This window comes from Alligator mississippiensis, chromosome 4 (genome assembly GCF_030867095.1).
Source record: "Alligator mississippiensis isolate rAllMis1 chromosome 4, rAllMis1, whole genome shotgun sequence".
In the NCBI taxonomy this organism is placed as follows: domain Eukaryota; kingdom Metazoa; phylum Chordata; order Crocodylia; family Alligatoridae; genus Alligator; species Alligator mississippiensis.
This window is the reverse complement of record NC_081827.1, coordinates 172,263,570-172,288,390: the sequence shown is the minus strand read 5'-3', so window position 1 is coordinate 172,288,390 and position 24,821 is coordinate 172,263,570. Positions and strand designations below refer to the sequence as shown.

The window sequence follows — 24,821 nt, the reverse complement described above, 5'->3', positions numbered from 1 at the left end:
TGCTCTCCTGAGGTTCCTTCCAACCCTAATTCTGTAATTTCGTATTGTATTATCCTGCTTGTGACACAGAGTTCTTAATGTCCTCAATTGACTTTGTCTCCACCTAATGGCTGATAATGAAAATTTGGTTACTTGTAGAGCACAGACATTCTGGTAACCTTTTTCATGAAAACGAATGGCTAAATTTATGCTTTAACCTACATTGTCAGATACAGGGAACAACATCTTTTAAGGGTGAGGACATATAACATTTGAAACCATTCTGAAATGTTACTTATTGGGAACTGGTTCAAAGTTGTTGCTGATCACAGGTATCCACATGTACATTGCCCTAGTATTGTAAGGAATTTAAAAAGGTGTCATCACCTTTTAGGCATTGATACCAGGGGTGGGAGTGAGGCCCCAGCCCAGCATCCCTTGCAGTGGGCGAGGTGCTGGTGGGAGAAGTTCTTGCACCTATACTTTGGGGTTCTAGGGGTGGATGACCTGTAGCTGGAGGCATTTTCACTTTTCTGCTCTCCCTTCCCTTCATGAGTTCAGTAAACTTCAGTAGCCTGCAACTGACCCTAACTGGGCAGTGTGCTTGGATCCATGCTTTTGGGTTTCCGGGGGGGGGGGGGGGGGGGGGGGGGGGGGCATCATGAAGAGCCACAGTCGAGTTCAGAGTAAGGACACAGCTGTTTGTTAGAAAGATAACTTTTATTGAACAAGCAGTGCAAGGGACCTCATTGATTAAAAGTGTCAGCAAAAGGAAAAAAAAGAGGGGCAGTAGAGTTCTGGCTATGTACAAGAGTGGCGTGTGCATGTTGGGTGGGGGGAAGGTGGTAATGAGGAGCAATGTGGTGTGGGATACCTGGAAGAGTCATCAGATCCACGTTGCAGAATGCTTAATATTGGTGCACAGCACTGAATGGATACACTGTGAAACAGTTCAGAAGAGTACCTGATTTTCCAGGTATACTTTGAACTGTTCTAGGTGACTTTTAAATCGATTTAACAGGCTTCTGTTTGCTGGTTCAGATTAAACCACATTTAAATGCGCCTAAATACTACAAATAGGGACGTATGGTTATTTAGGTTCAGCAGATATTTTGTTTAAAACTGTGTTTTAAAAAAACTTACTTGGATTGATTTACCTATTATGCTGGTGAAAATACAGGACATTTCAATTTAAGAAAAAAAGAAAGAAAGAATTGAGAGTTGAAATTATGGGGGACTTGGCCATAAATCTTCCATTTTCCATTAATGGAAGCTGCACATCCCAAACCCTTGGACTGCTTTGCAAGTTTAGTTATGAACTATTTAACAGTTTAAGTATATCTAAAAACTTTACTGATATCTAGAGGCTCCCGTTACTGGAACGGCATTAGCAAATGTATTTAACATCCAGTTTTGTAAAACTACTCTCTGTTTTCATGGACATAAGGTCAGGATGGTATGAATAATTTTACTTCTGCACTGTCCATGATCACAGCAGGGTTGAGAAATTAGTTCATCATCAGCAGGGATCTGGGTTTTCTGTTTCCCACGGAAAAACGGAGTAAACCAGATTTTACCTTTTACTGGAGGCAACGCAAATTTCTCATTTTACTAGAGAAACCCGTGGATTTTGCAGTTTTGCAATGAACTCCCCGCAGGCTGGCAAAATTCCAGCCTGCAGGGAGCTGAGAGGGAGTGGGAGGAAGGTGGTGAGACAGGGGGTGCCATGTGCACGTATATGCACGTGCACATGGCCCCAGGCAGCCTGCAGAGCAGCTCCACCAGGTAAGTGGGGGTGAGGAGAGGGGGATTGAGGCCCCTGTAGGGAGAGAGGGAGCTGGGCAGGGCTGGGGCTGCTGCCCAGCCTGGCAATGCTTGGAGCCCGGGGCCACAATGCATGGCTGCAGGGCCCCAGCAGGGAGCAGGATGGGGCCACAGGTGTCTCATCCAGGGGAGTGGGAGGGCGGACTCCCCAATGCCATGCGCATTCCTGGGGGGCAGGGGGAACCCTCACCCCCCAGATCTGTACGCAGGGCAGGCACAGGCTGTGGACTCAGGCTAATGCCTTGCTTCTGTTCCCCAAGGCCTCCACAGCCCAGCGGGCACGACCTAGGGTGGCAGGGAACAGCGGGGCTGCCTGGGGATCTCCTCACCGCTGCAAGCTCCATACTGCCCGGGCGATGCACCTCCTGTGCATGCCAGTGCTTTGAAGGGCACAACCCTGCGTCACTGCCCTCAATGCAGCCCCACAGCCCTGGCAGCTGGGGGCCCCCTGCTGGGGGAGCAGGGGATGTGGGTGGGGGGTGAAGGGCATCAGCAGGGCTGTGGGGGAGGAGTGAGAGGCACAAGCAGGGTTGTGGGGGCCTTTAATTTTAATAACAGATTTGGGGGGGGTTTATTAGAGAATTTGCTTTTTTTATTGGAGAATTTCTAGGGGTTTTTTATCAGGGAAAACCAGGATCCCTGATCATCAGCATGCTAACTCCTCTTGTTCATTGCAGAAGCCCTAAATCAAGGAGAGACTGTGGATCTGGATGCCCTCATGGCTGATCTTTGTTCCATTGAGCAGGAGCTCAGCAGCATTGGGTCCCAGTCAGCAAATAGTGCTGCAATGAAACGTCTGGCCACAGAAGCAAAATCTCAAAAACTACCTGGTCGACCTGCCTCTAAACATAGCAGTATAAAAGGATTATCCTCATCTGGTAAGGTTACTAAGCCTCCACATTCCAATTTTTCCTTGGATGACATCACTGCACAATTGGAGAAGGCCTCCTTGAGCATGGATGAAGCAGCACAGCAGTCTGTAATTGAAGATACCAAACCTGTAGTTACTGCTCAGCATAGGAGGACAGCATCAGCTGGCACAGTAAGTGATGCTGAAGTGCGGTCCATCAGTAACTCATCCCGCTCCAGCATCACCTCTGCAGCCTCCAGCATGGACTCTTTGGATATCGATAAGATGACAAGACCTCAGGAACTGGATCTGACACAGCAAGGGCAGCCAGTTACAGAGGTAAAGTATTAGGAGTGTAATGAGGTTTTATTTGTTTTCTTTAAACTTTTGTGTTACAAGTTTTTAAGTCCTGCTGTAGTGCTAATCATGGCTAATCATCTTCACTCTTGTGGGGGTTGAAATAAGAGATTTTTTTGACATGTTCAATGTTCAGTGCTGAATATATCTCTTGCTTTAAAAAGAAAATCTTTACAGAGTGGGGTGCAAGGCCTTTTTGAAAGATTTCTCTCACTTAGTGTAATCTTTTAATGGGTTCGGCATTATAAGTATACAAGTTACTAGTTTTAACAATCCAAAACAGTCTGGCATCTTATTCCTGTGTATAATTAAATGACAAAAACAATATTCTATTTCACTTTGAAGTATACCAAGATTGTTATGTACATATTTCAAGGTGTTAGTATTATTCAAGGTTTTAGTATTAATCGCGATAGGAATGAATAATTAGTAGTTGTTTTAAAGAGGAACTTTTGAAAATATTTGTGGGGAGACTAGTAGGGACTTGGTCATTTTACTCCAGAAAGTCCTTCATTTGCTTCTCAGATAATCTTAGTATATCTAAGACTAGACAAATTGGTGTAACTTTTAATATGCCATTGCCCAGAGATGATACCTTTTGTTTTATATGCCCCTAGATTGGAAAACGTATATAAATTTGTGCTATGAATTGTTTTAGTTATATTTTATATTGGTAGACATAACTTATGCAGTTCATATGAACTAGCATGCATTGCTGTATAACAGTACGGTAGCTTCCAGAAATCTGTAGCAGTGATAAAATAAGAGCGAATTTAAAGTACATGCTGTAATGTTTTTACTGTTTTCATATGTTAAGTGGCTTTTCTTCTGTCCTTTTCTTCCCTCACATTCTTCAAAACGTATCCCAGATTGACTTCCTCTTTCTTTGCCTTTATGCTTGTGACTTAAAGATAGCTAGTTTTTGTTAAGTAGGAAACCACCCCAGACTAAAGAAGTCTTATAACAAAGGATGCAGTATGTAAAAACACATGGCTATTTATCAACTATCTTTGAAATTTTATATTTATATCTCAGCTTATCTTTGCAAACATTTTTCCCTCATTAATTTTAAATACTGTATCTCTTGCACAGAAAGTAACAATAACATTTACACCAGCATGTCATTTCCCTGAAATCCATAATGAAGAAAAGTCAACACCTTCAAGAGCAAACTGGATGCTCATCTTGCTGGGATCCTATGACCCGGCTGACTTCCTGCCCTTTGGGCAGGGGGCTGGACTCAATTATCTTCCGAGGTCCCTTCCAGCCATAATGTCTATGAAATCTATGAACTACCATCTAACCCTACAGTTATGAAAGGTCTTGTGAAGTTTTTGGTGCCACATGACTATGTCTATCTTTGTGGCAAGAGACTGCTCATTGAGCACTGATACATTTCTTCAGAAAAATCCTAGTAAGTTTGAGGTGGAAATAAGGAAGTAGAAAAATGTTCCTGTGAATCAGGGTTTTTGTAAGAGTATTACTCTTAAGTCTTTAATGATGCTAGAAACTAACTTTGATAAGTGTTGAAAATGAACCTAGCTGTCATTTAGCCAGCTCTAGTAATATAAATGTCTTTGTGTCATTCTCTTCAAAAGAGATAATGTGAACAAATAGAATTTATTTTTATAAATAATGAATTGAGTTCAAATGCTATTATATTAAATTCAAGCTGTAGCAAAAGAATAATTCTTCTAGGGGGACTATGTGACAGAATTATATTGTTACAAGTTGTAGGTTGGGCTAAAGGCCATTAACTTGTCAAGCCTATGTTTATACTTAATGTTTATGTAAAATGTTAAGCATCTGCACTTCTCTCTGTTTGACAATCTCTAGTTAAAGCATCCCTGCCACCATTTTTCAGTGCATGGACGCTGATGCACAAGATGCTGGAGTTGCTGGAGCATGGTAATTACCATGCTCCGATGGATTCAATTAATCAGGTCTGCTCCAATGCACTGCAATTACACTTGTGCTGTTCGTGTGTAGGCACCCAATAAGCCCAGTTCCCTCAGTGTGTCCTCAGAAGTCATGTGTCCCAGGCCCCTAAACGTTTTCATTCCCCTCTGTTGGACTTCAGTTTGTCTACTAGACTCCATTTTTGTAGTTGGGGCCCAAAGTGGACACCAGTGCTGAACAGAGGGGAATAATCACTTCCCTCAATCTGCTGGCAGCACTCCTACTAATGCAGCCCACTGTGCCGTTAGCCTTGTTTGCAGCAAGGGCACACTATTGCTCACATTCAGCTTATTGTCCACTGTAACCTTCAGATCCTTTTCAGCAGAGCTGCTGCTTAGCCAGTCAGTCTCCAAGCTTGACTGGTCCATGGGATGGTTCCATCCTAAATGCAGGACTTTGCACTTTTCCTTATTAAACCTCATGAGAGTTCTTTTGGTCCAATCCTCCAATTTGTCAAGGTCTCTGAATCCTAGCCCTAACCTCCAGTGTATTGACTACTCCCTCCCCTCCCCCCCCTCCTGGCCTTATTGTCGTCTGCAAGTTTGCTGAGGGCGCACTCCATCCCATCTTCCATGTCACTGATGAAGATACTGAACAAAAACAGCCCCAGGCCTGACCCCTGGGGCACTCCACTTGATACCAGCTGTCAACTGGACATGCAGCCATTGATTACTACCTTTTAAGCCCAAGGATCCAACCCATTTTTTATCCACCTTACAGTCCATTCATCCAACCCATACTTCCTTGACTTGCTTGCAAGAATGTTGTGGGAGACCATATCAAAAGCTTTGCTGAAGTCAAGGTATATCACATCCACTGACCTCTCCACATCCAAGAGCCAGTCATCTCATCATAGAAGGCAATCAGGTTCATCAGGCATGACTTGTCCATGGTGAATCCATGCTGACTGTTCCTCGTCACCACTCCTCCTCCAAGTGCTTAGAAATGGATTCCTTGTGATCTGCTCCATGATTTTTCTAGGGACTGAAGTGAGGCTGACTAGTCTATGGTTTCCCGGATCTTCCTCCTTCCCTTTCTTAAAGATGGACACTATATTTGCCCTTTTCCAGTCATCCAGGACCTCTCCCAGTCGACCCAACTTTTCAAAAATAATGGCCAGCAGCTCTGCGTTTACATTGGCCAGCTCACTCAGAACCCTCGGATGCATCCTATCTGGCCCCATGGACCTGTACATGTCCAGATTTTCTAAATAGTCTCTAACCTGTTCTTTCACTGCTGTCAGCTGCTCACCTCCTCCCTAGACTGTGCTGCCAGGTGTAGTAGTCTGGGAGCTGACCTTGCCTATGAAGACTGAGGTGAAAGAGGCATTGAACACGTCAGTCTTTTCAACATCATCAGTTACTAGTTTGCCTCCCCCATTCAGTAAGGGACCCACCCTTTCCCTGACCTTCCTCTTGTTGCCGACATACTTGTAGAAACCCTTCTTGTTACCCTTCACGTCCCTTGCTAGCTGCATCTCCAGTTGCGCTTTGGCCTTCCCGATTTCATCCCTGCATGCCCAAGCAGTACACTTACATTCCTCCCTAGTTGATTTGTCCAGGTTTCCACTTCTTGTAAGCTTCCTTTATAAGATGCTTACAAATGCTCCCTCATGTATAATTGAAGGTCAGAGGGTTACAGTCGTTCTTCTGTCCTTTTAATTTATTAGTGTACTGCTGTTTTTGTTATCTGCTTGCTTTATATTTCTCAAGAATAATAGGTGGGGGTTTCGGGTGGCAAGGGGACTAAGGCACATGGTTGACAGCCCAGAGGTCACAGATTTGAGGCCATAGCAGAAGTGCTCATGGCACCACCTATCAGATTCCAACAAATCTGCAAATTCTGCTAAATACCTTGTCAGAAGGACACAGAAAAGGAAAGGAAAGTCTTAACTTTAATTTACTTCTGGACCTTTAAGGGGAAAAGAATTCCAATACCACCCTAACTACAGCTGAAAATTTTGGAGGACACTTTTCCACCCTGCAGGTTATTTTGCAAGCTGGTTATTTTCACTGCTTGCCATTTCCGAACTAACTGGTATGCGAGCACAGTTTCAAAGGTATATGTATACGCAGAATTTTGAAAGAGATGCCAATAATGTATTTACCTTAGTTAAACAGACATTTTAAAATTACAATGGTAAAAATAATCTAATATAGTAATTGCAAATCCTCCCTAAATTGCTGATTGTTTGTTCTGTTTTTTAGCACTGACTTGCTTGAAGTCAAACATTATAGAAGTCATGTTTTAATAGTTATGCAGTTACGTAATTAGTAATAGTTAACAGCAGTTTGTTTTTTCTTGGAAGCTGATGAAATGGCATTCATGGTTAATGTGTAGTGCCTGCTGTCTTATATTCTGATTGGTCTGTACTAAATTTTCAGTCAGTGGCAGCTGCAGTCCCTCAATATGAGAATGACAGCCGTCCAGTAAGTAGGGAAGTTATCTGTGAGTCTTTTGATGCAAATACAAGATCCACATGTTTGACTGCAGAAGTGGCAAACAGTTCCATGAGGAAAGAGTAGTTCCTGGTGATTTGGGTCACCACTCTTTTTCTCTCAGTCTCTCTCATCTATCCACCTCCATAGTGAGAGGTGAGTTTGCTAAAAATAATCAATGCCTTATTGTACACCGTGGTGCCATTGGGGACAATTCAGTGCTCAAGTCTCCCAGGTAGTAACGTTAATATCATATTTCTTCAGATTAGGCCTTCAAGGTGTCCTTGAGTCTCTTCTTCTGCCCTCTTCCTGAATGGTGACCATCAGTGAGCTGGGCATATAGGACCTGTTCTTGGAGCTGATTGTCAGGCATCCTTATGACATGTCCTGTCCAACAGAGCTAGTGCCATGTAAACATGGCATCATTGCTAGTGGTGGTCCAAAGCTTTCAAGTGTTTCTGATATGTCATTCATATTTCGTAACTATACAACAGGGCAGGGATAACAACAGCCTGGTAGATAAGAAGTTTGGTTTGGGTCCTGATGACATGATCGTCAAAGACACAATTTTGGAGACATCCAGAAGCAGCACTGTTAGATTTTGTCTGGTGAATATTGTTGTCTCTACTTTACTTTCAGGGGAAGTTGACTGCTCTGGTAAAAGAAGTGCTCAATGTTTTCCAAGAATTGCCTTCTAATTGTAAGATGGGGAGGAGCAGCTGGTTGGTTTGGGGCAAGTTGGTGAAAGTATCTTGGGGCATTTTTGTGTGTTCCTGACACGGTGCCGGGGGCTTTTAATTAGCGAGCTGCAGTTTACATGCTTAATCAAGTCTGCTCCCCCCATGTGTGTAAGTGCTCTTGGTTTTCATTAAGTTGACATCAAGTGCAAGTTTTTCATACACATCACGGAAGCAATCAAGAACTTCTTGGTGCTCTTCAAGTAAGTGGGCACATGACACAGTTGTCGGTGTATTGAAGATCAGTAATGGAGGTGTTCAGTTTTCTTAGTTTTGGAACCTAATCAGTTGATGTTACAGAGATTCCCATCTGTGCGTTACTAGATGCTGACTCCAAACAGATGTCTCAGCAATGAGATGCTGAATAGCTGCGCTTTAGGTGGTGGACAAGAGTGTTTGGTATATTAAAAACACCAAGCATCTCAATTTGATATTGTCCGTTTGTTAATCCAGTAAATTCATTTTTGTAGTCTAAATTGATGTATTAGGCATTTGAAAATCTTTCAGTACTGAATGGCTGTTCTCCTTTATAAAAGCTTTTGTCCATTTTAAAAACATTTCAATAATTGATTAATTTATTGCTTCTATGTACAGTAACTTGTACTGTGTTAGTCCCCAAATGGAGCGTTTTTCTTAGCCCTTATTAATCCTAATGTAAATGTTTCTTAATCCTTCCCCTATTATGTGTTTTTGAATATTTGTATAGGTATATAGCAGTTATCACCTGTGATTGTGATTCATTTTGAGGTGAAGAAAGTATTACCTAAATAGAATTTTTTTGTATTATGCAAAGTATAATCAAAATGTGGATCTGAGATTTACTTGTTAACTCTTCAGCAACAGATTCAGCAATTTGGTATCAGTTCTCACTGTGTAAATGATACCTAACTGATACATCATGCACATCTCAGACAGCTTGCTCCTGCCTTCTGCTTCTCATGGATTTTCCAGTTCTTAGCATAGACTGAGTAATAAGCAGATGACTGCTCCTTCATGACTCGCAGGGTTTTTTCTGAGTGTTAATCACAATGGAACAGTATGCAGATAAGAGATGGGCAAAATGTTGCTTTGTGCAAGGAGCAAAACAGCCCATTCTGCTGCATGCATTTGTCTCAGCTACTTTTACAACCATTGATTGCAAGACTGAGAACCCAAAAGTATCCTGGCCTTGTAAACCACTCCTCCTAAGATGAGTAGACTGGCAGCTTCTCCTAACAATGCATCTATTGTTTCTCTGCCCAGATAAATTGATAAGAATGCTCTCTTTGAGGAAGGTATGAGGATCAGTTTATCTGAGAGTAGTGTGTGCGCCAAATACTATTACCCTTCTTTGGCATAGTAGTGTCTGCAGCTAGCTTTCAGTACGAATGCTTTGTTTTCTCAGGTTTTGTGTGATCTATTTAATCTCACTGCACTGAGGAAGTTCCTGAATCCTATGTTAAAAAATGTACCCTGATTTTACAAAACCATTACTTAACTATTTTGAAGTAAGTGTGTTATCTCCTGGGATTTTTCTGTTTGTCTTATAGGTAAAGGCAGGCATTGACTGTCTGTTGTTGAAAGTGTCTCTGAGTAGTAGCAGCCTTAGGGCAGTGCAAACTGTGCTACTGTTTGGGTCTCTGAGCTAGTCTGGGGTCCCTGTTGCGTTAGCAGCTATTAAACTGACCAGTGGCTGCCAGTTTCATAGCTCCTATTAGTATGCTTGTCTGGTAAAGAATAGGGACCCGATACTGAATCTTTGTATTGGTTCCCCAATAAATTCTGCTTCTGTGACCTAAACATCTCTGCTTACAAGTGTGAAAGCATGTAGTGGCAAAAGAGGAGGGGAGGTGTCCTTTTGGTCATGACTGGTGGTAGATTATACATTAAACTCACTTTCACAACTGAAAAGAAACACTAGATCCTCTGGAAAGCTACACAGGGGTTGCTGTAAACTTTTTAAATTCTTATTTATTTAATGGTTCATTATCCAGTGAAATTTGTTGGGAGAATTCTTGACTTTTCCAACAGTTGTCTTTTGCTCCTTCCAAAAAATGTCTGCCCTTTGTGATTTTCCTTTTTATCGCCACAACTTAACCTAATGTCTTAACCTTCGAAATGGCTTTTCTTAATGAAGCAATTCCTCTAGTTACAGTTCTGGACAGGAAAGGAACTTAAGCTTTTGCACCCTTATTCAGTGTAGGGTGTCAATTAAGAGCCTTTAGATGAACCCCTGAAAGATTTGGTCAAATGTGAGTGCCTTGCTGGGCAGATCATGAACATCTTTAATGTTTTCTCCTTTTTGGGCCCAATACACATCCAAGTACAACTGAAGGACTTCTGTTAGAATCACTTTCTAGGGGTGGAGTAGGGTAGGGGAACTTACCTGTTTTGAGCAGTTGCGCTTGAAGGGGAGGCTGTATTACCTGCCTTACTTTTGGCTCATATCCAGGGACTTTCCCAAGGCAGAAAATTAAAGGCTAAATTCTAGCCCCAGTCCCACATAACTCTCTTTTTCTATTACTTTCTTCATGAGCAGGAGGACAGAAGATGGTCCAATCAGACAGGATTGGGCAGTATCGTCTTCGAAGGAAAACTAAAAGAAGTGAGGAAACAAGGCCAAGAACAGCTTTGTACAGATGCCAAGAGAAAGATCTTTTCTTTAGTTGGCCCCCTCTTACCTTGTTAGGAGCATTGTCCCCTTGAGTTTAGTTTCTTATTTGCCTAGCTCTCTCTTGTGAATACTTACTCCCCAACTTGTCCCTGAGGCTGCTGCCCTTTAAAATTCTTCTTGCCGCAATAGTTTTTACAAGGAGGTTCAATGACTTGGCAGTTCTGCCCTTTTGACATCTTCTCCTTGTCCTCTGAAGCAGTTACATGTTTTTAAGCTTCTGCCCTCTTCTTCCTACCCCTACATTTTATGGGAATTGTGAGGGAGGGAGAGTCAAACTTTCATGGAATAAAATCAAACATAGTTTTTTAGTTTTATAGAAGGTTAATATGGAATTCAACCTAGAAGGACATGGGACTTTTCTGTTATACTCAAGATTTGGACTTTTAAAGACCCCCCCCCAACCCCCCTTCCAAATAAAGCCTCTAAGGATACCTTGACTTTGTGGGGTAGAGGGAAATTCAGTGTGTAGGTTCATGGGTTCTCTGTCATCTTGTAGTCCCCTCTCCAAGCTGTAACCACTTCTTGCATAGATAAAAAGGGTAACCTCATATAAACAATTGGAAAGCTGCAGCTTGGTCTTTCCTGAGTTATTTCTCAAATCCTTTCTTAACTGACACTTGTATATACGTGGTTGCAACCTGATTGGTGCTTCTGCCTCTTACTTATGTAACGAGTGACAGATCAGAATGATCTGTCTGAAATATCTGAGGTGGCGAGGAATAATTTGTAAGTAAACCTGCTAATTTAGTAAGTGATATAAATATAATAATATGAATAAAGGGAAGGAATGTGGTTAGTTAATTAATTAATCGTACACCCCAGAGAAGATTTCTTGCAATGAATTGTTTATTAGGCAGCAGTAGAGGGAAGTAGTAGAGATGGAATGGAAAAGAATAATATAAATCGTGACCAGCCAGCTAGTTTTTATGTCTGACGTTTGGTGAAAGGTTTTAGTTATGGGCGGTCATTGTTACTGTCCTGTGTATACTCAACGAAGGGGTTGCGGATAAATATGAAGCCTGCCATCCGGTCTCTGACATAGTACAGCATTTCCCCTTAATATGATAAAGTTCTTTCAATCTTTAACCCAGTTTGCAAAGTGGAGTTCTGACTTACATTCTTCAGTATAACATCATCTAGCTGTACATAGTGCCAAATATATTAATTTCTTTTTGTACTTGTTCATATTTTAGCTTCTGTCAGAGGGACAAAATGTTGAAATTGGGGCAGATTGAACCTTTATGCATTTTGAAATAGTCCTAGGTCCCTCACCAGAATTCACTATGTATGGGAAAAATCTCATATGCCATGGTAGTTAGTATAAGAGTGATGTTGTAGCTGTGATGGTCCAGAAATTATGCAAGAGGTAAGGATTTCTTAGGGTGTTACCTTTTATTGGACTAACTGTATAGTAGGGATAAAGGTCGACAAGCTTCTGAAAGCCAGGCCTCCATCAGGGAAAAATCTTAGCATATGTGGTAATCTTTAATAAGAAGGCAAAGCTTTGGATCATATGATGTTTCAAAAATTAAGTCAAAATATGAGGTGTTCAATAAATAAAGCTAAATTTGGTTTAAAACTGTTAATAAAATAAAATTTAAATTTAAACAGAACAAATGTAAGCGAAATTAAAGTTTGGTTCCCACAGCAACTATATTTTGTTCTCTTGGAGAGATGGCTCCAGCTGAGTCCTGGGAGCTGCACATGAACTGCAGGGAGCGCTTCACCTGGCCCCACTCCCTGATGCCACATGCAGCTCTTGGAACTTGGCTGGAGTCTTGCGCTGCCGTGGGGCTCTGCCTGTCATGGGCCATGAGTACCCCGAAGGCCTGCTGCCTGATGCTGCTGCCATCGGCAATGGGGACTCTGTGCCATTGGAGGGGAGCATGTATGGGGAGCCCATACACCCCTGACCAGGGGAGTGTGTGTGAGCAGGGGAGGTATGGGGGAGGGTATGGGGGCCACCCATACCCTCCCCCATACCTCCTCTGCTCACACACACCCACAACCCTCCTACTCACAACTCTCCCCACACACACTGGCATACAAACCCTACACATTTCTCCCCACACACAACATATATGAGTAAGACTTTATTTTGAGCTATTATGCAATCACCTCTATATAGCTTACACGAATTCATATAAAATAGGACAAAAGTAATTTTTTAAATAAAATTAAAATATGGTATAGTAGGTGTTTGATTTTTAGTATATGATTTTTTTTTCCAGTTCAAAGATGGCAAAGCCCCTCCTTCCCTCCCTCAAAAGGAGTACTTCTGCGGGCAAGGGAAGGGAGGTCCCGTGGCAAAGGTCAGGGATTAGAGGACAGGACTTCTAGTCCTAAGAGGGCGATCAAGGTGCAGGGCAGCTGTCAAGGGGCAGGGCTACCCTTGCAGCCCTGGGCAGCTCAACAAAACTTAAGTGGCCCTCCAGCCGAAATAATTGCCCATCCTTGCCCCAACAGGAATCAGAAGGCAGCAGGGCAGGCAAGAGGGAGGGGGTAGGGGGGGAAGGTGGAGTAGTACCCGTAGCCTAAGAGGAAAACATGACGGAGCAGTGTTATTATTAGTTAGTCGTTTATATAATTAGAGAAGATTAAACAAATATTTTTTTAACTTTGTTTACATCCCAGCTGCTGATCGTTGGATGTTGAACAAAACAGACTAGGACTTAAACTGAGGTTTAAATTGAACTTATTCTCTGCCAGTTCTTAGGGCAATGCCATTGCTGACTTTGTACACCAAGGAACGTGTACAAGGAACCTCCGCTTAGCACTGTTAATTGGTTCCTGAAAAACCCAGCGTTAAGTGAAACCGAAAGTATTTGACGACCCAAGATGGTGACCACAATAGTTTTTAATGACCAAATTTAGCAACCATGAGCTTTATAATGAAACTTGCTGAGCGCTAAGTGAAATCGGGTATAAATTTAAAATGAGCATTATAGTGAAATACTGCTAAGCGAAACAGTGTTAAGCAGGGGTTGCCGGTATTTTAAGATGCTTCCCATTATTTTTTTTAGAAATAATGTTTAGCAACTTTGAAGACTTAAGTATAAGACATGGCATTGAAAGCCTCCTTCTATCCATCTCTCCCCATCCTCCTTGAACAGTTTGTCACAAATTGTTTGAGAGAGAGAGAGAGATTCCTCTACGTTTAAAAAAGTGTGTGTGTGTGTGTGTCTAAAATATATGTATATGTATTCAGCTGTAGAGGAAAATTGTGCACATCCATCATCCTGAAACGTTATTCTGGCTTTCAGATTTGTTGGCAGTAAAAATATCAACAGTCCAGTTTTCAAATACTGCCGAAATAAAAATAAAATGAGACTTCCATGCCAAGTTTTCATTCAAAATGTGTTCAAGATAAAAAATTACATATTGATGCGTTCAGGAACTTGTTTTATGCATTGTGATATTCAAATACCTTAGCTATTCATCACAAGTAGTTAATTCAGACCAATACTACAGTCTTTTTGTATGATTTGCTACCCATAAGATAGCTTATGAAAGAAGCCCTTTCTGAAGAATTTTCGTTACTGAGAATTTAATTTTTGTTTTAAAGAGAAATGTAAGAATTTTATGGGAAGAGAACTGCTGTGAGGGATTTGAAGGATTTTGGATGTGAAGTAAAATGGAAAAGGAAGTGAAACTTGGAGATGTATTGAAACAGGGTCTCCCTACTTCATAGACTGTCTTACAGGAATACTGTCAAAACTTGAAATGATTGCAAATGGATTTAAAAATGAATCATTTTCCTTTAATTCATGGTACTTTGTGATTTACAGAAATTGAACCTTGTTTTGGTGTCGGTGCATAGCTCTGGAAGCCTAACTATACCTTCTTTCTTTCCACCTGTTTAATGAATAGTGTTACAGTTAAACTGCCGCAATGCCTTGGTGATTCAATTAATATTTTCATGTTTAATATCCTAATTATTGTTAACTGTTCATCTTTAATATCCATGTTACCTATTTTTGTTTCCATGCTTGCAGCCATGGTCCTTTGATATGTCTCAGATCACAGAAGCTAGGGAGGCTCTTTTTGGGTCTGTACTTGCATTGGAAGTTTCCCAGGAAAACTTCCTTGATGAGTGAATTGGATTCAGTAGGTGACATTGTTCCATTTTGAGATGGCACTGAACAAATTGTCTACTTCAGCTTTAGGATGTGCACTGCTAATGGAAGTGGCATCTTTCCAGTTAAATAAAAAAAAAGTTACGTCTTTATCACAACTGGCTTGCAAAACTGATATTAACAAAGGAAGTTTGCATTTGACTTCCAAAGTAAACATTCTTTAGTATACTGTTTGCTAGAAAATGAACTATATTTTCACTGTATTCATTTTTAGGGATAAATATTGCCACTTCTGCAACATTAAAATGTTTAGGAGGCAACATCCTGAACTATTTCTCTCTCACCTTAAATTGCTTCTTTTTATATCCATTAAAAACTACAAAGAGGAGTAAGAAAGGGAAATAAAAACATGTTTATTCTTGAAACTAACAAAACCCTGATTCAGCATTGACATGTTAGTACACATCATGTTGTTGGAAAAAATATAGAAAGTTTGAAAACAGGTGAACGGATTCCTCTAAAACCTAAGATGGAACACTTCGTATATGCTGGGGTGGAACAGGCAGACTTTTCTGCTATCCCAGAGTAATTGGTCCACATCTACAGCCATTTCTTAAGAGCCAAGAGTTCCTCGTCGGTGATGCAAATCAGTACTGAGATATCTTTCTGTTCAGTTACGAAAACATCTATGACGGTCATCACGGCGGTATCTGAGTGCCTCATAAAAATTCAAATACAGCTGTGCTTATTGTGCTTATTCTCTTCCTTCCATGCTCTTCTAGAGATTCTAAGCAGTTGTTAAACTTGTTGTCAACTCTTTCACCTTTTAGGATGAAGATACCCAACTCAAGTCTTAACTTCTAATTAGGCTAGTTAAACTATAGGCTTTTTCCTGTTGCACAGAGACTATATAAATTAATAGCTGTAGTAGTTAGCTGAGCTGAATCCAAGTGAGTGCATAACAATTTTTGATTAATGATGTTAAGGACATATTAATATTAATATGACTGTTGTCCCCAGTAAAGTGACCTTTCTAAACATTCTGATGCTTTACTCCATTATGTCTCAGTCAGAGAAATCACTTTTCCTTTTTCCCAGACTCCTATCAATTAAGATGACAATTTGGAACAGTGTACTGTATAAATACAAATACTCCTTTCCTTATAAATCCAAGTTCTTTTATCCAGATGATCTGGGTAATATATCAAAAATAGATTATGAGCTCTCCAATTGTGAGGAATCCATTTTCATAACAGATTTAAGTGTCTTGATACAAAAAAGGCTTCCTACTAAAAATAGTTTCAGTATGTTCAGATGTATATTTTTTTGTAGTCATAACGCAGGTAAGTGAAATGAATAGTCAAACAGGAGTCTAAGCCCCAGAAGTTCTCTTAAAACAAAGAAAGGCCCTCCAAATGAATCGTGTTTCCAAGAAGAACTACGCAATATATACTTCAGGGGAGGCAGGCTTGGATCAAGGAACCAAACCTTCACAGAAGCAGAGAAATGGGATTGGCTATATTATGATATCAAAAGATGTCTGTATAAGGCACCTGAAGGTGGTTAGGCACATCACTCTGAAAATTCTCTGTAAAAGCTAAGATTAATTAATAGAAGGCTTGAAAATACATGATTATAAAATATTTTCCTGTTTTATATATCAGTATCTTGAAACTGTTGGAATTTAAATGTTGACTAAAGTGCAATTTGTATTGGGGGAGAGAGAGGAGAGAGATGTATCTATACAAAATCAGCAACAGATTATTTGTTCATTCTTAGTCCTCACATTGCCAGAAACCAAATTTGGAACAGATGACCAAAATGAAGGACAGGGCAGCTGAGCAATACATTCTAGAATGTGTAAGGAATTCCTTTAGTTTTCTTTAAACCACATGTCCTGCCATATAACTTTATAGGGAAAAAAAATGGAGCTTTGTGAAATTTATAGAGGAGCTTGATGCCAGGAAATGAAACTTCCACTTTCTGAATGGACAGTTTAGAATTAGAAGTTGTCATTCCTTCTTGCCTTGCCACTGTGTCATTTCTGTACATGATATTGGTTAATGTTAGCAGGTAGGATAATAAACACTGATTTAACTTAAACTGAAACGGAAGGTTTTTGTTTGTTTTTTTAGCAGAATTACAGACCTGACAGTACTAGATGTTTAGGAGGCTGCTTTGTTGAGCTGCAGTGCCATAGACCCAGGTACATTTAAGTTCTTGTTTTAGGTAGGCTGAACCAAAGGTTCAGCTTTTAGGACACAGGCATCGAGGCTGCTCTGACCCGCTGTATTACAGCACATCAGAGCAGACAGGATTAATCAAGTCTGCTGGCACATGGTAATTACCATGCGCCAGCAGACTCCAGTGTCATGTGTATCAGCATCCCCACACTGAAAAATGGCAGCGGGGAGACTAACTAAAGTTCATTTGAGTGCATCAGCTGGTGCATGGGTGGTGTGAACTCAACCCTGTCTTCATTGGAACCCATGACTGCCACTATGTAGACAAGCCTGCTCTGGCCTGCTGCTTATAGGAGTTCCACGAGGAAATCCTGCTGACTTCCCCTGCTCTGGACTGGAAGCATTCTCAGTTGCTTTGTGGGAATAGCACGTGAAGTCCAGTCACATGTAGGACCTGCCAAACTGGAACATGCCCAGTAAGGACAGAATTTTCTATGCTTTTAACTAGGAAGCTTAACAAGTCTAATACTTAAGGATCTTTTAGGAAAAGCAACAAATACTGATTTTCAGTAGTCTAAAGCAGTTTTTAAACCCTGATGGATTTCCCACCTTTAAAATGATTCATGTTCCGGGGCCTCAAGCACATTTAACCCTTTCCCCTTTATTTTTAAATGAGGGTTAAGGAAAGAAGGGCACATTTCTCTGAAAAGCTTTATTTATTTGGAGTTGTTCAAAAGTGCCGCAGAATAGTGTAAGGGCCAGTGGAAATACTTTGTTCTGTAAAGTAAAGATGGAATAAAAAACCTGAAATAACTGTTCCTGCTTGCAAAGGTAGGAAATGGCACCATGGTGTAAATATACTGATACATAAGAGTCTATATATCATAGTCACATACTTACATATTTACTATATATATATATATATATATATATATATATATATATATATATATATAGACCTCATAGGTATAAAATCTAGGTGAAAAATGTGTGTGTGTGTGTGTGTGTGTGTGTGTGTGTGTGTGTGTGTGTGTGTGTGTGGTGACTCTTAATGTATCTTGTGTGTCATTTCTTGATCTGTTTTAGTGGTGCTGAAAAAGAAGCAGTAACAACAGACAATGAATAGAAATAAACAGTGTACTTCATCAGAAATTTGTGATTCTTGTTTTGTTGAAGGTTAAAATATATATTGTGATACACGAATATGTTGTTCCCTTGTTTTGAGAGGATGCAGAAGTTAAAACCCAAAGTCTGTTCTTACCTTTAAAAATCATATATCAATTTGCATGATAATGGGGCGGGAGCTGAGATGCTGCATGTTCCTCAATGTAGTTATAGTTCATTTCTTTTTCTTTAATGGTTCACATGACTGTTCCTTCCCCCTTTTCCTGCATGGAAATAAATGGTGCCTTTTTCCTCCTTCCTTTTGTTTTTTTTTTTCTTTCATTTTGCCTCTCTTCTTCCCCCATTCCTCCATTTTCACAGCATAATGTTTCTGGGGGACATCCTATGAAGCAGGCCAAGCGTCACATTGACTTCACAGAAGAGGAGGCTGAGCTGGCTCCTGTAAGTTGAGACATTTGTCTGGCTCCTGTGTGTGTGTGTGTGTGTGTGTGTGTGTGTGTGTGTGTGTGTGTGTGTGTGTGTGTGTGTGGTTATACTTGAGAAAGAGAAGCTACATCAATAATTCAAGACTTTTATGTTGACATAGTCATAAAGCCTGCAAATGATATATATTATTACTTGTAACTTTTTGTAGACTCCTTATGGTTGCTCCTCATCTATCCCTTAACCCAGGGATCAGCTGCTGCCTAGAGATCAGGTGGGCTGCCACTTGTAACCCAGCTATTGCCATGGACCAACAATACAATCCCTTCCACAGCACCTGAACCCACCCTGCTCTGTGCCACAGGCTGTTCTTACGTCCCCCTACACTACAGCCTCTACTTACCCTCACCAGCAGTTGTTGCAGACTTCCATTCCCAACCCTGAATTCAATGGTGAGTGTTGTTGCAGGGTGCAGTAGTGGGGTGAGGGAACAACCCTTGGCACAGAGCAGGAGACCTGAGGTGGTGACCTGTGGGGACACTGCTTAGAGGATGCTTGCACTCAGGGCGCTCTGCAGGGTGCAGGAAGTGCCCCTGCTGCCAGTCCCAGACACCACGGCCCAGTTCTGGCCCATAGGCTGTAAGTTGCCAATCCCTGTTCTAACCATTAACTTCCTGTTGTGCTAGTTTGAGTAAACCTATTTACACTCCAGTTTTAAAAGTGCATTGAAACATGGTTGATGCTGACAAAGTTTGAGCCATTGTAAAGGAAGACGACATAGGAGATCTCTTCGCTGTATGCTGACCAGTCTTTGCAGTAACACCTAGCTCATTGTTTGGTGCGTTTCATCAGTAGATATCATAGCACTTTAAAAAGGGGGTTAATTTTGCAGATGGAGAAACTGAGGCATAAATTTAAAGCAACTTGCTGAATGTCACCCAGCAGGCCAATGGCAGAGCCAGAAATAGAAGCGTCTGTCTATAAAACAATAAAAGAAAAGTTAAAAAAAAAACAAACAAACTCTAGCAAGTCCCTCTTTTATAGAATTTAATGTATTTACATTTGTTTAATGCTAATATATATTCATTTTTTTAGTTCTTATCTTTCAAATCAGAATATTTTGAATCTACAAGGCCAGAGTCTGAAGACCAGGGAATACCAACGCAATCTGAATCTCTATCAGAATGACCTTTTTTAGACAGGAGTGCCAAAGTATGGGCTTTACCCATTATCGAATGTCACTGTTCCTATTTCCACCCCCTTTTCTATGTTTTGTTTTTCTTTTACATCTTTGAAAATAGAGACATTTTTAAATGGATCTGTGGACTATTTTTAGGTTCTTAGAGTGAATCTGTAAAGCATGAATTGCACAACAGTGCCCCCAGCTGGCTAAATCAGATGTAGCATTGAGTTTTGTGTTGTAGATATTTCCATAAGAAACGTGGCAAGATGTCTTCCTATATGAGTCCTTAATATCACACACTCGCATCTTATTCCCACAAGTCATTCTGTGAAATGCACCTTAACAGGATGATGACTGAGACATACTGTTTACCTATAGACATAATCTTCTGTTTAATAGAAGACTAAGAGCATCAAGTTAAGGAGTAAGGTTTAGGAAATTTTAGGCATTTTTTTTCATTCAGTTTCCATTACTATTTGTATGTGATGTCTATTGTGTGTGATGATGTAAAATGTGAAGTTAACTGCATGCTGTTTTATGATACTGTTTAAAGCTTTAATAATATAGGGGCTGTACATATTTATATATAAATGAAATATAGTTATGCTATATTGAAGAGCTACAATTTAAGATAGAGTTTTGCTGAATTAAGACTGGGTTCAATATAGTACCCTTTAAGTACCTAATTTCAAAGGAATGCCATCTACAGAGAGATGGACTGATATTTGATATGAGGAGACACATCACATTCAGTAAAATTTGGCAGAGTAGTGTAAAAACTAATTAACTTCTGGGCTAGCTTATATAGTTTTATGGTATGTAGCATGTCATATGTACAGACTCTTAGCATCATATGGTTGTAGGATGTACTGTACAATATGCATATTTTAAAAATCAGTTTTTTCTAAACAATTCAGTTTATACAATTAAAATTGACAAAGTTAACATGTTTATATGGTATGTGGTTCATGTTCTGGTTATTTAACTGGGGAAAGAGTAATCTATTCCATTACTATGTAAAACAATTTGGTGTTGGTTTGAAATATCTTGCACCATTTTTAACTTGAGGTTGACACACTTGTGGCCTGGCAGCCTCAAAAATTAAAATAATCTGTTGAATTTACCTTACAAAATGCAGGAGGAAAAGGTGGGGGTGAATCTTTAGCTTTTGGTTCTGCTGCAATTCAGTACACTCCAATAGATAACATAATGAAGATCAGCGAGTAACTAAATGTGTGTCCCATTGGCCCATCTGTTTTATCTCGTCTAACAGACATCCTGCAGTATTGTCTCCAAGTTTATTTTTAGGAAAGTTAAATTACTTATCAGAATCTTTAGAGCTGTTAAGTAATTCATAACTATCTAACTTTGAGAGTGAGGCATGGCATATCTGTATGCATGTATGTAGGTATGTATACATTTATATTATGAGATTTATATGCCACCTTTCCCAAAAAATACAAAGTAACTTATGAATAGGAACCTGCCAAAATTGTGATTTCGCAATTTTCACGGAAAACTTGATTTCAGGTGGGCTCTGAAAAAATGCAGGCTCTGTGAAAAAGTGCAGGCTCTCAAGGGCGGGGAAGCAAAAAAATAGCTGCAAGAACAAAAAAAGTCTGGAAGCCTGGCATCCTGAAGCATAAGGGACGGAGCAAATCAGAGGATGAGTCCTTGACATAGGCTCAGTCTGGGGCCAGCCAGGGAAGCAGGAGGGTTTTGTCTCTGGCTTTAAAGCACCCACAGGCATGCTCCTACAGCAGGAGTTTTCAATCTTTTTGGATCTGTGTACTCCTGGTGGCTGGATGCAGAGCAGTGTACCCCTGGCAGCCAGATGCAGAGCTGGGAGGGGTGGGGGGTGGCATGCGGCCGAATGCAGAGCAGCAGCAGCCGCCACGTATGAGCTTCCCCTGCCCCCCATGTCTGGCTGCATAGGTGGTGGCAGCACGGGATGGTGCGTGGTGGCACTCCATCCCCGCCCGTGCGTACACCCTGGGGCCTTCTCAAGTACCCCTGAGGATACGCATACCCCCGGTTGAAAACCCCTGTCCTACAGCATACATGCTTCCACCTAAGGAAGCATGATGACAGGGATGATGAACACTAAGAAATCTTTCAAGATGGCCAAATATGTTTCAGCACTGGACTGTACAAGACAGTATCCTGCAGGAATCTTGCATGCAGGTGGAGAGCAGAGGGGAGAGCAACAAGGATGATGTTGTAGTGGGTATGCGCTATAGACCACCAGAGGATGAGGCAGATGAGACTTTCTTCAGGCAACTAGTGGAATTTTGGAGATCATAGGCCCTGGTTCTCTTGGAGGACTTCAGTTGTCCTGATATCTGCTGGAAAGATAATACAGCAGTGTGCAGGCAATCCAGGAAGTTTTTGGAGAGCATTGGAGACGACTTGTTGGTGCAAGTGTTGGAGGGGCCGTGCTCTTCTTGACCTACTGCTTACAAACAGGGAAGAATTGGTGGGGGATGTAGAAGTGGATGGCAAGTTGGGCAGCACTGACCAAGAAATGATTGAGTTCAGGATAACAGGAAGAAAGGAGAGCAGTAGAGTATGAACCCTGGATTTCAGAAAAGCAGACTTCATCTCCCTCAGGGAACTAACAGGCAGGATCCCCTTGGAGACCAGTCTGAGGGGGAAAGGCATCTAGGAGAGCTGGTTGTATTTTAAAGAAACCTTACTGAGGGTGAAGGAACAAACCACCCCGATGTTCAGGAAGAATAACAAGTGTGGCAAGCAACTAGCTTGGCTTAGCAGAGAACTCGTTGGTGAGCTTAAACACAAAAAGGAATCTTACAAGAAGTGGCAGCTTGGACAAACAACTTGGGAGGAGTATAAGAATATTGCTCAGGAGGCAAGGCTGAAATCAGGAAGGCCAAAGTGCAATTGGAGATGCAGCTAGCAAGGAAATGTCAAGGATAGCAAGAAGGGTTTCTATAAGTATGTTAGCAACAAGAAGAAGGTCAGGGAAAGTGTAGGTCCCTTATTGAATGGTGGAGGCACCCTAGTGACTGATGATGAGGAAAAAGCTGAAGTACTCCATGCCTTTTCTTCCAGACAATTGGAAAAGGACAAATAGAGCAGCCATATTTAAGAAGGGGTAGAAGGAGAATCCAGTGAACCTAGACTAGTCAGCCTCACCTCAGTCACCAGAAAAATCATAGAGAAGGTCCTCAAAGAAACCATTTCTAAGCACTTGGAGGATAAGGTGATTAGGAAGAGTCAGCATGGATTCATCAAGAGCAAATCATGCCTGACCAACCCAATTGCCTTCTGTGATGAGATAACTAGCTCTGTGGATGCAGGGAAAGCAATGAACATGATACATACCTTGACTTTAGCAAGGCTTTTGATACAGTCTCCCACAGCAGTCTTGCAAGCAAGCTAAGGAAGTAGCGAATGAATGAATGAATGAATGAATGAATGAATGAATGAATGAATGAATGAATGGACGGCGGATGGATGGATGGACAGATGGACTAAGGTGGATAGAAAGCTGGCTGGATTGTCCGGTTCAACGGGTAGTGATCAATGGCTTAAAGTCTAGCTGGGAGCCGGTATCAAGTGGAGTGCCCCAGGGATCAGGCCTGCGGCCGGTTTTGTTCAGTATCTTAATTAACAATTTGGAAGATAGGATGGATTGTACCCTCAGCAAGTTCACGGATAACACCAAGCTAAGGGCTGTAATAAATACACTAGAGGGTAGGGCTAGGATTCAGAGTGACCTAGACAAATTGAAGGATTGGGCCAAAAGGAATCTCATGGGGTTCAGCAAAGACAAATGCAAAGTTCTGCACTTGGGATGGAAGAATCTCATGTACTGCTGACTGGCTAAGCAGCAGCTCTGCAGAAAAGGACCTGGGGGTTACAGTGAACAATAAGATGGATGAGTCAGTAGTGTGCCCTTGTTGCCAAGAAGACTAACAGTATCCTGGGCTGCATTAGTAAGAGCACTGCCAGCAGATGGAGGGAAGTAATTATTCCCCTCTATTCAGCACTGGTGAGGCCACATCTGGAATACTGTGTCCAGTTTTGGGCCCCCTACTATAGAAAGGATGTGGATAAGTTGGAGAGAGTCCAGTGGAGGGCTGGGGCACTTGACTTCTGAGGAGAAGCTGAGGAAATGGGGTTTATTTAGTCTACAGAAAAGAAGACTGAGAGTGGATTTGATAGCAGCCTTTTACTACCTGAAGGAGGGGTTCCAAAGAGGTTGGAGCTAGACTGTTGTTCATGGTGACAGATGATAGAACAAGGAACAGTGGTCTCTAGTTGCAGCAAGGGAAATTCAGGTTGGATATTAGGAAAAACTTTCTCGCTAGGAGGGTGGTGAAACATTAGAACAGATTACCTAGAGAGATGGTGGAATCTCCATCCTTGGAGGTTTTCAAGGGCTGGCTTGACAAAGCCCTGGCTGGAATGATATAGTTGGGGCTTGGTCCTACTTTGAGCAGGGGGTTGGACTAGATGACCTCCTGAGGTCCCTTCCAACCCTAACTTTCTATGATTCTGTGGGGGAAGACTCTTCTGTACCTCCAGCAGTGTAACTGTGGATGTGTCAAGGAAAACCAGCATAAATTGGCACTTGGAGTCTGAGGCACACGTAAAGCGGAAGGCTGCTGCACAGGCTGAAGGTCACAGCAAGAAGCAAGCAACCGTGTCCTCTCTCTTTATAAGGACCCCAAGAAAGCAGCTTGGTAAGGCAGGAGGCAACATTTTCCTTTGTGGAGGCTTTCGCAGTGGTGAACATCTTGCTGGAGAAACTTGATCACCTGAAGTTAAGGAACTACCTGAACCAACACGTGCCAAATGCTGGCAGTTTTCCACATGCCAACAAGCTTCAGCAAGGCTATCTCCCTGTAGTGATTAATTTGCATGTACAGTGCGTGAATGCTGCCTTAGCAGAATATCATTCTTTCTCCATTGTGGCTTATGAAGCTACCAACCCTCAAGATAACTGCTGCACATTTTATATGTACCAGAGAGCTGGACAGACCAGGACCTGCCTGTGTTTCAGACATC

General features: G+C 41.4%; 1 protein-coding gene across 6 annotated transcripts in view; it reads left to right on the top strand.

Moving 5' to 3' along the window:
* The window catches only part of RAPH1 (Ras association (RalGDS/AF-6) and pleckstrin homology domains 1), a 214,662-nt gene that overhangs the window by 87,863 nt on the left and 101,978 nt on the right, over nt 1-24,821 (top strand). For 4 of the 6 annotated variants that reach the window (XM_059727087.1, XM_059727085.1, XM_059727084.1 and 1 more), the window contains exons 4-5: nt 2,481-2,992; nt 18,542-18,622. In XM_059727087.1, coding sequence (XP_059583070.1) covers nt 2,481-2,992; nt 18,542-18,622 — 593 coding nt within the window. The remainder of the gene's footprint in view (nt 1-2,480; nt 2,993-18,541; nt 18,623-24,821) is intronic. The other 2 variants (XM_059727086.1, XM_019491992.2) reach the window with 1 other exon arrangement.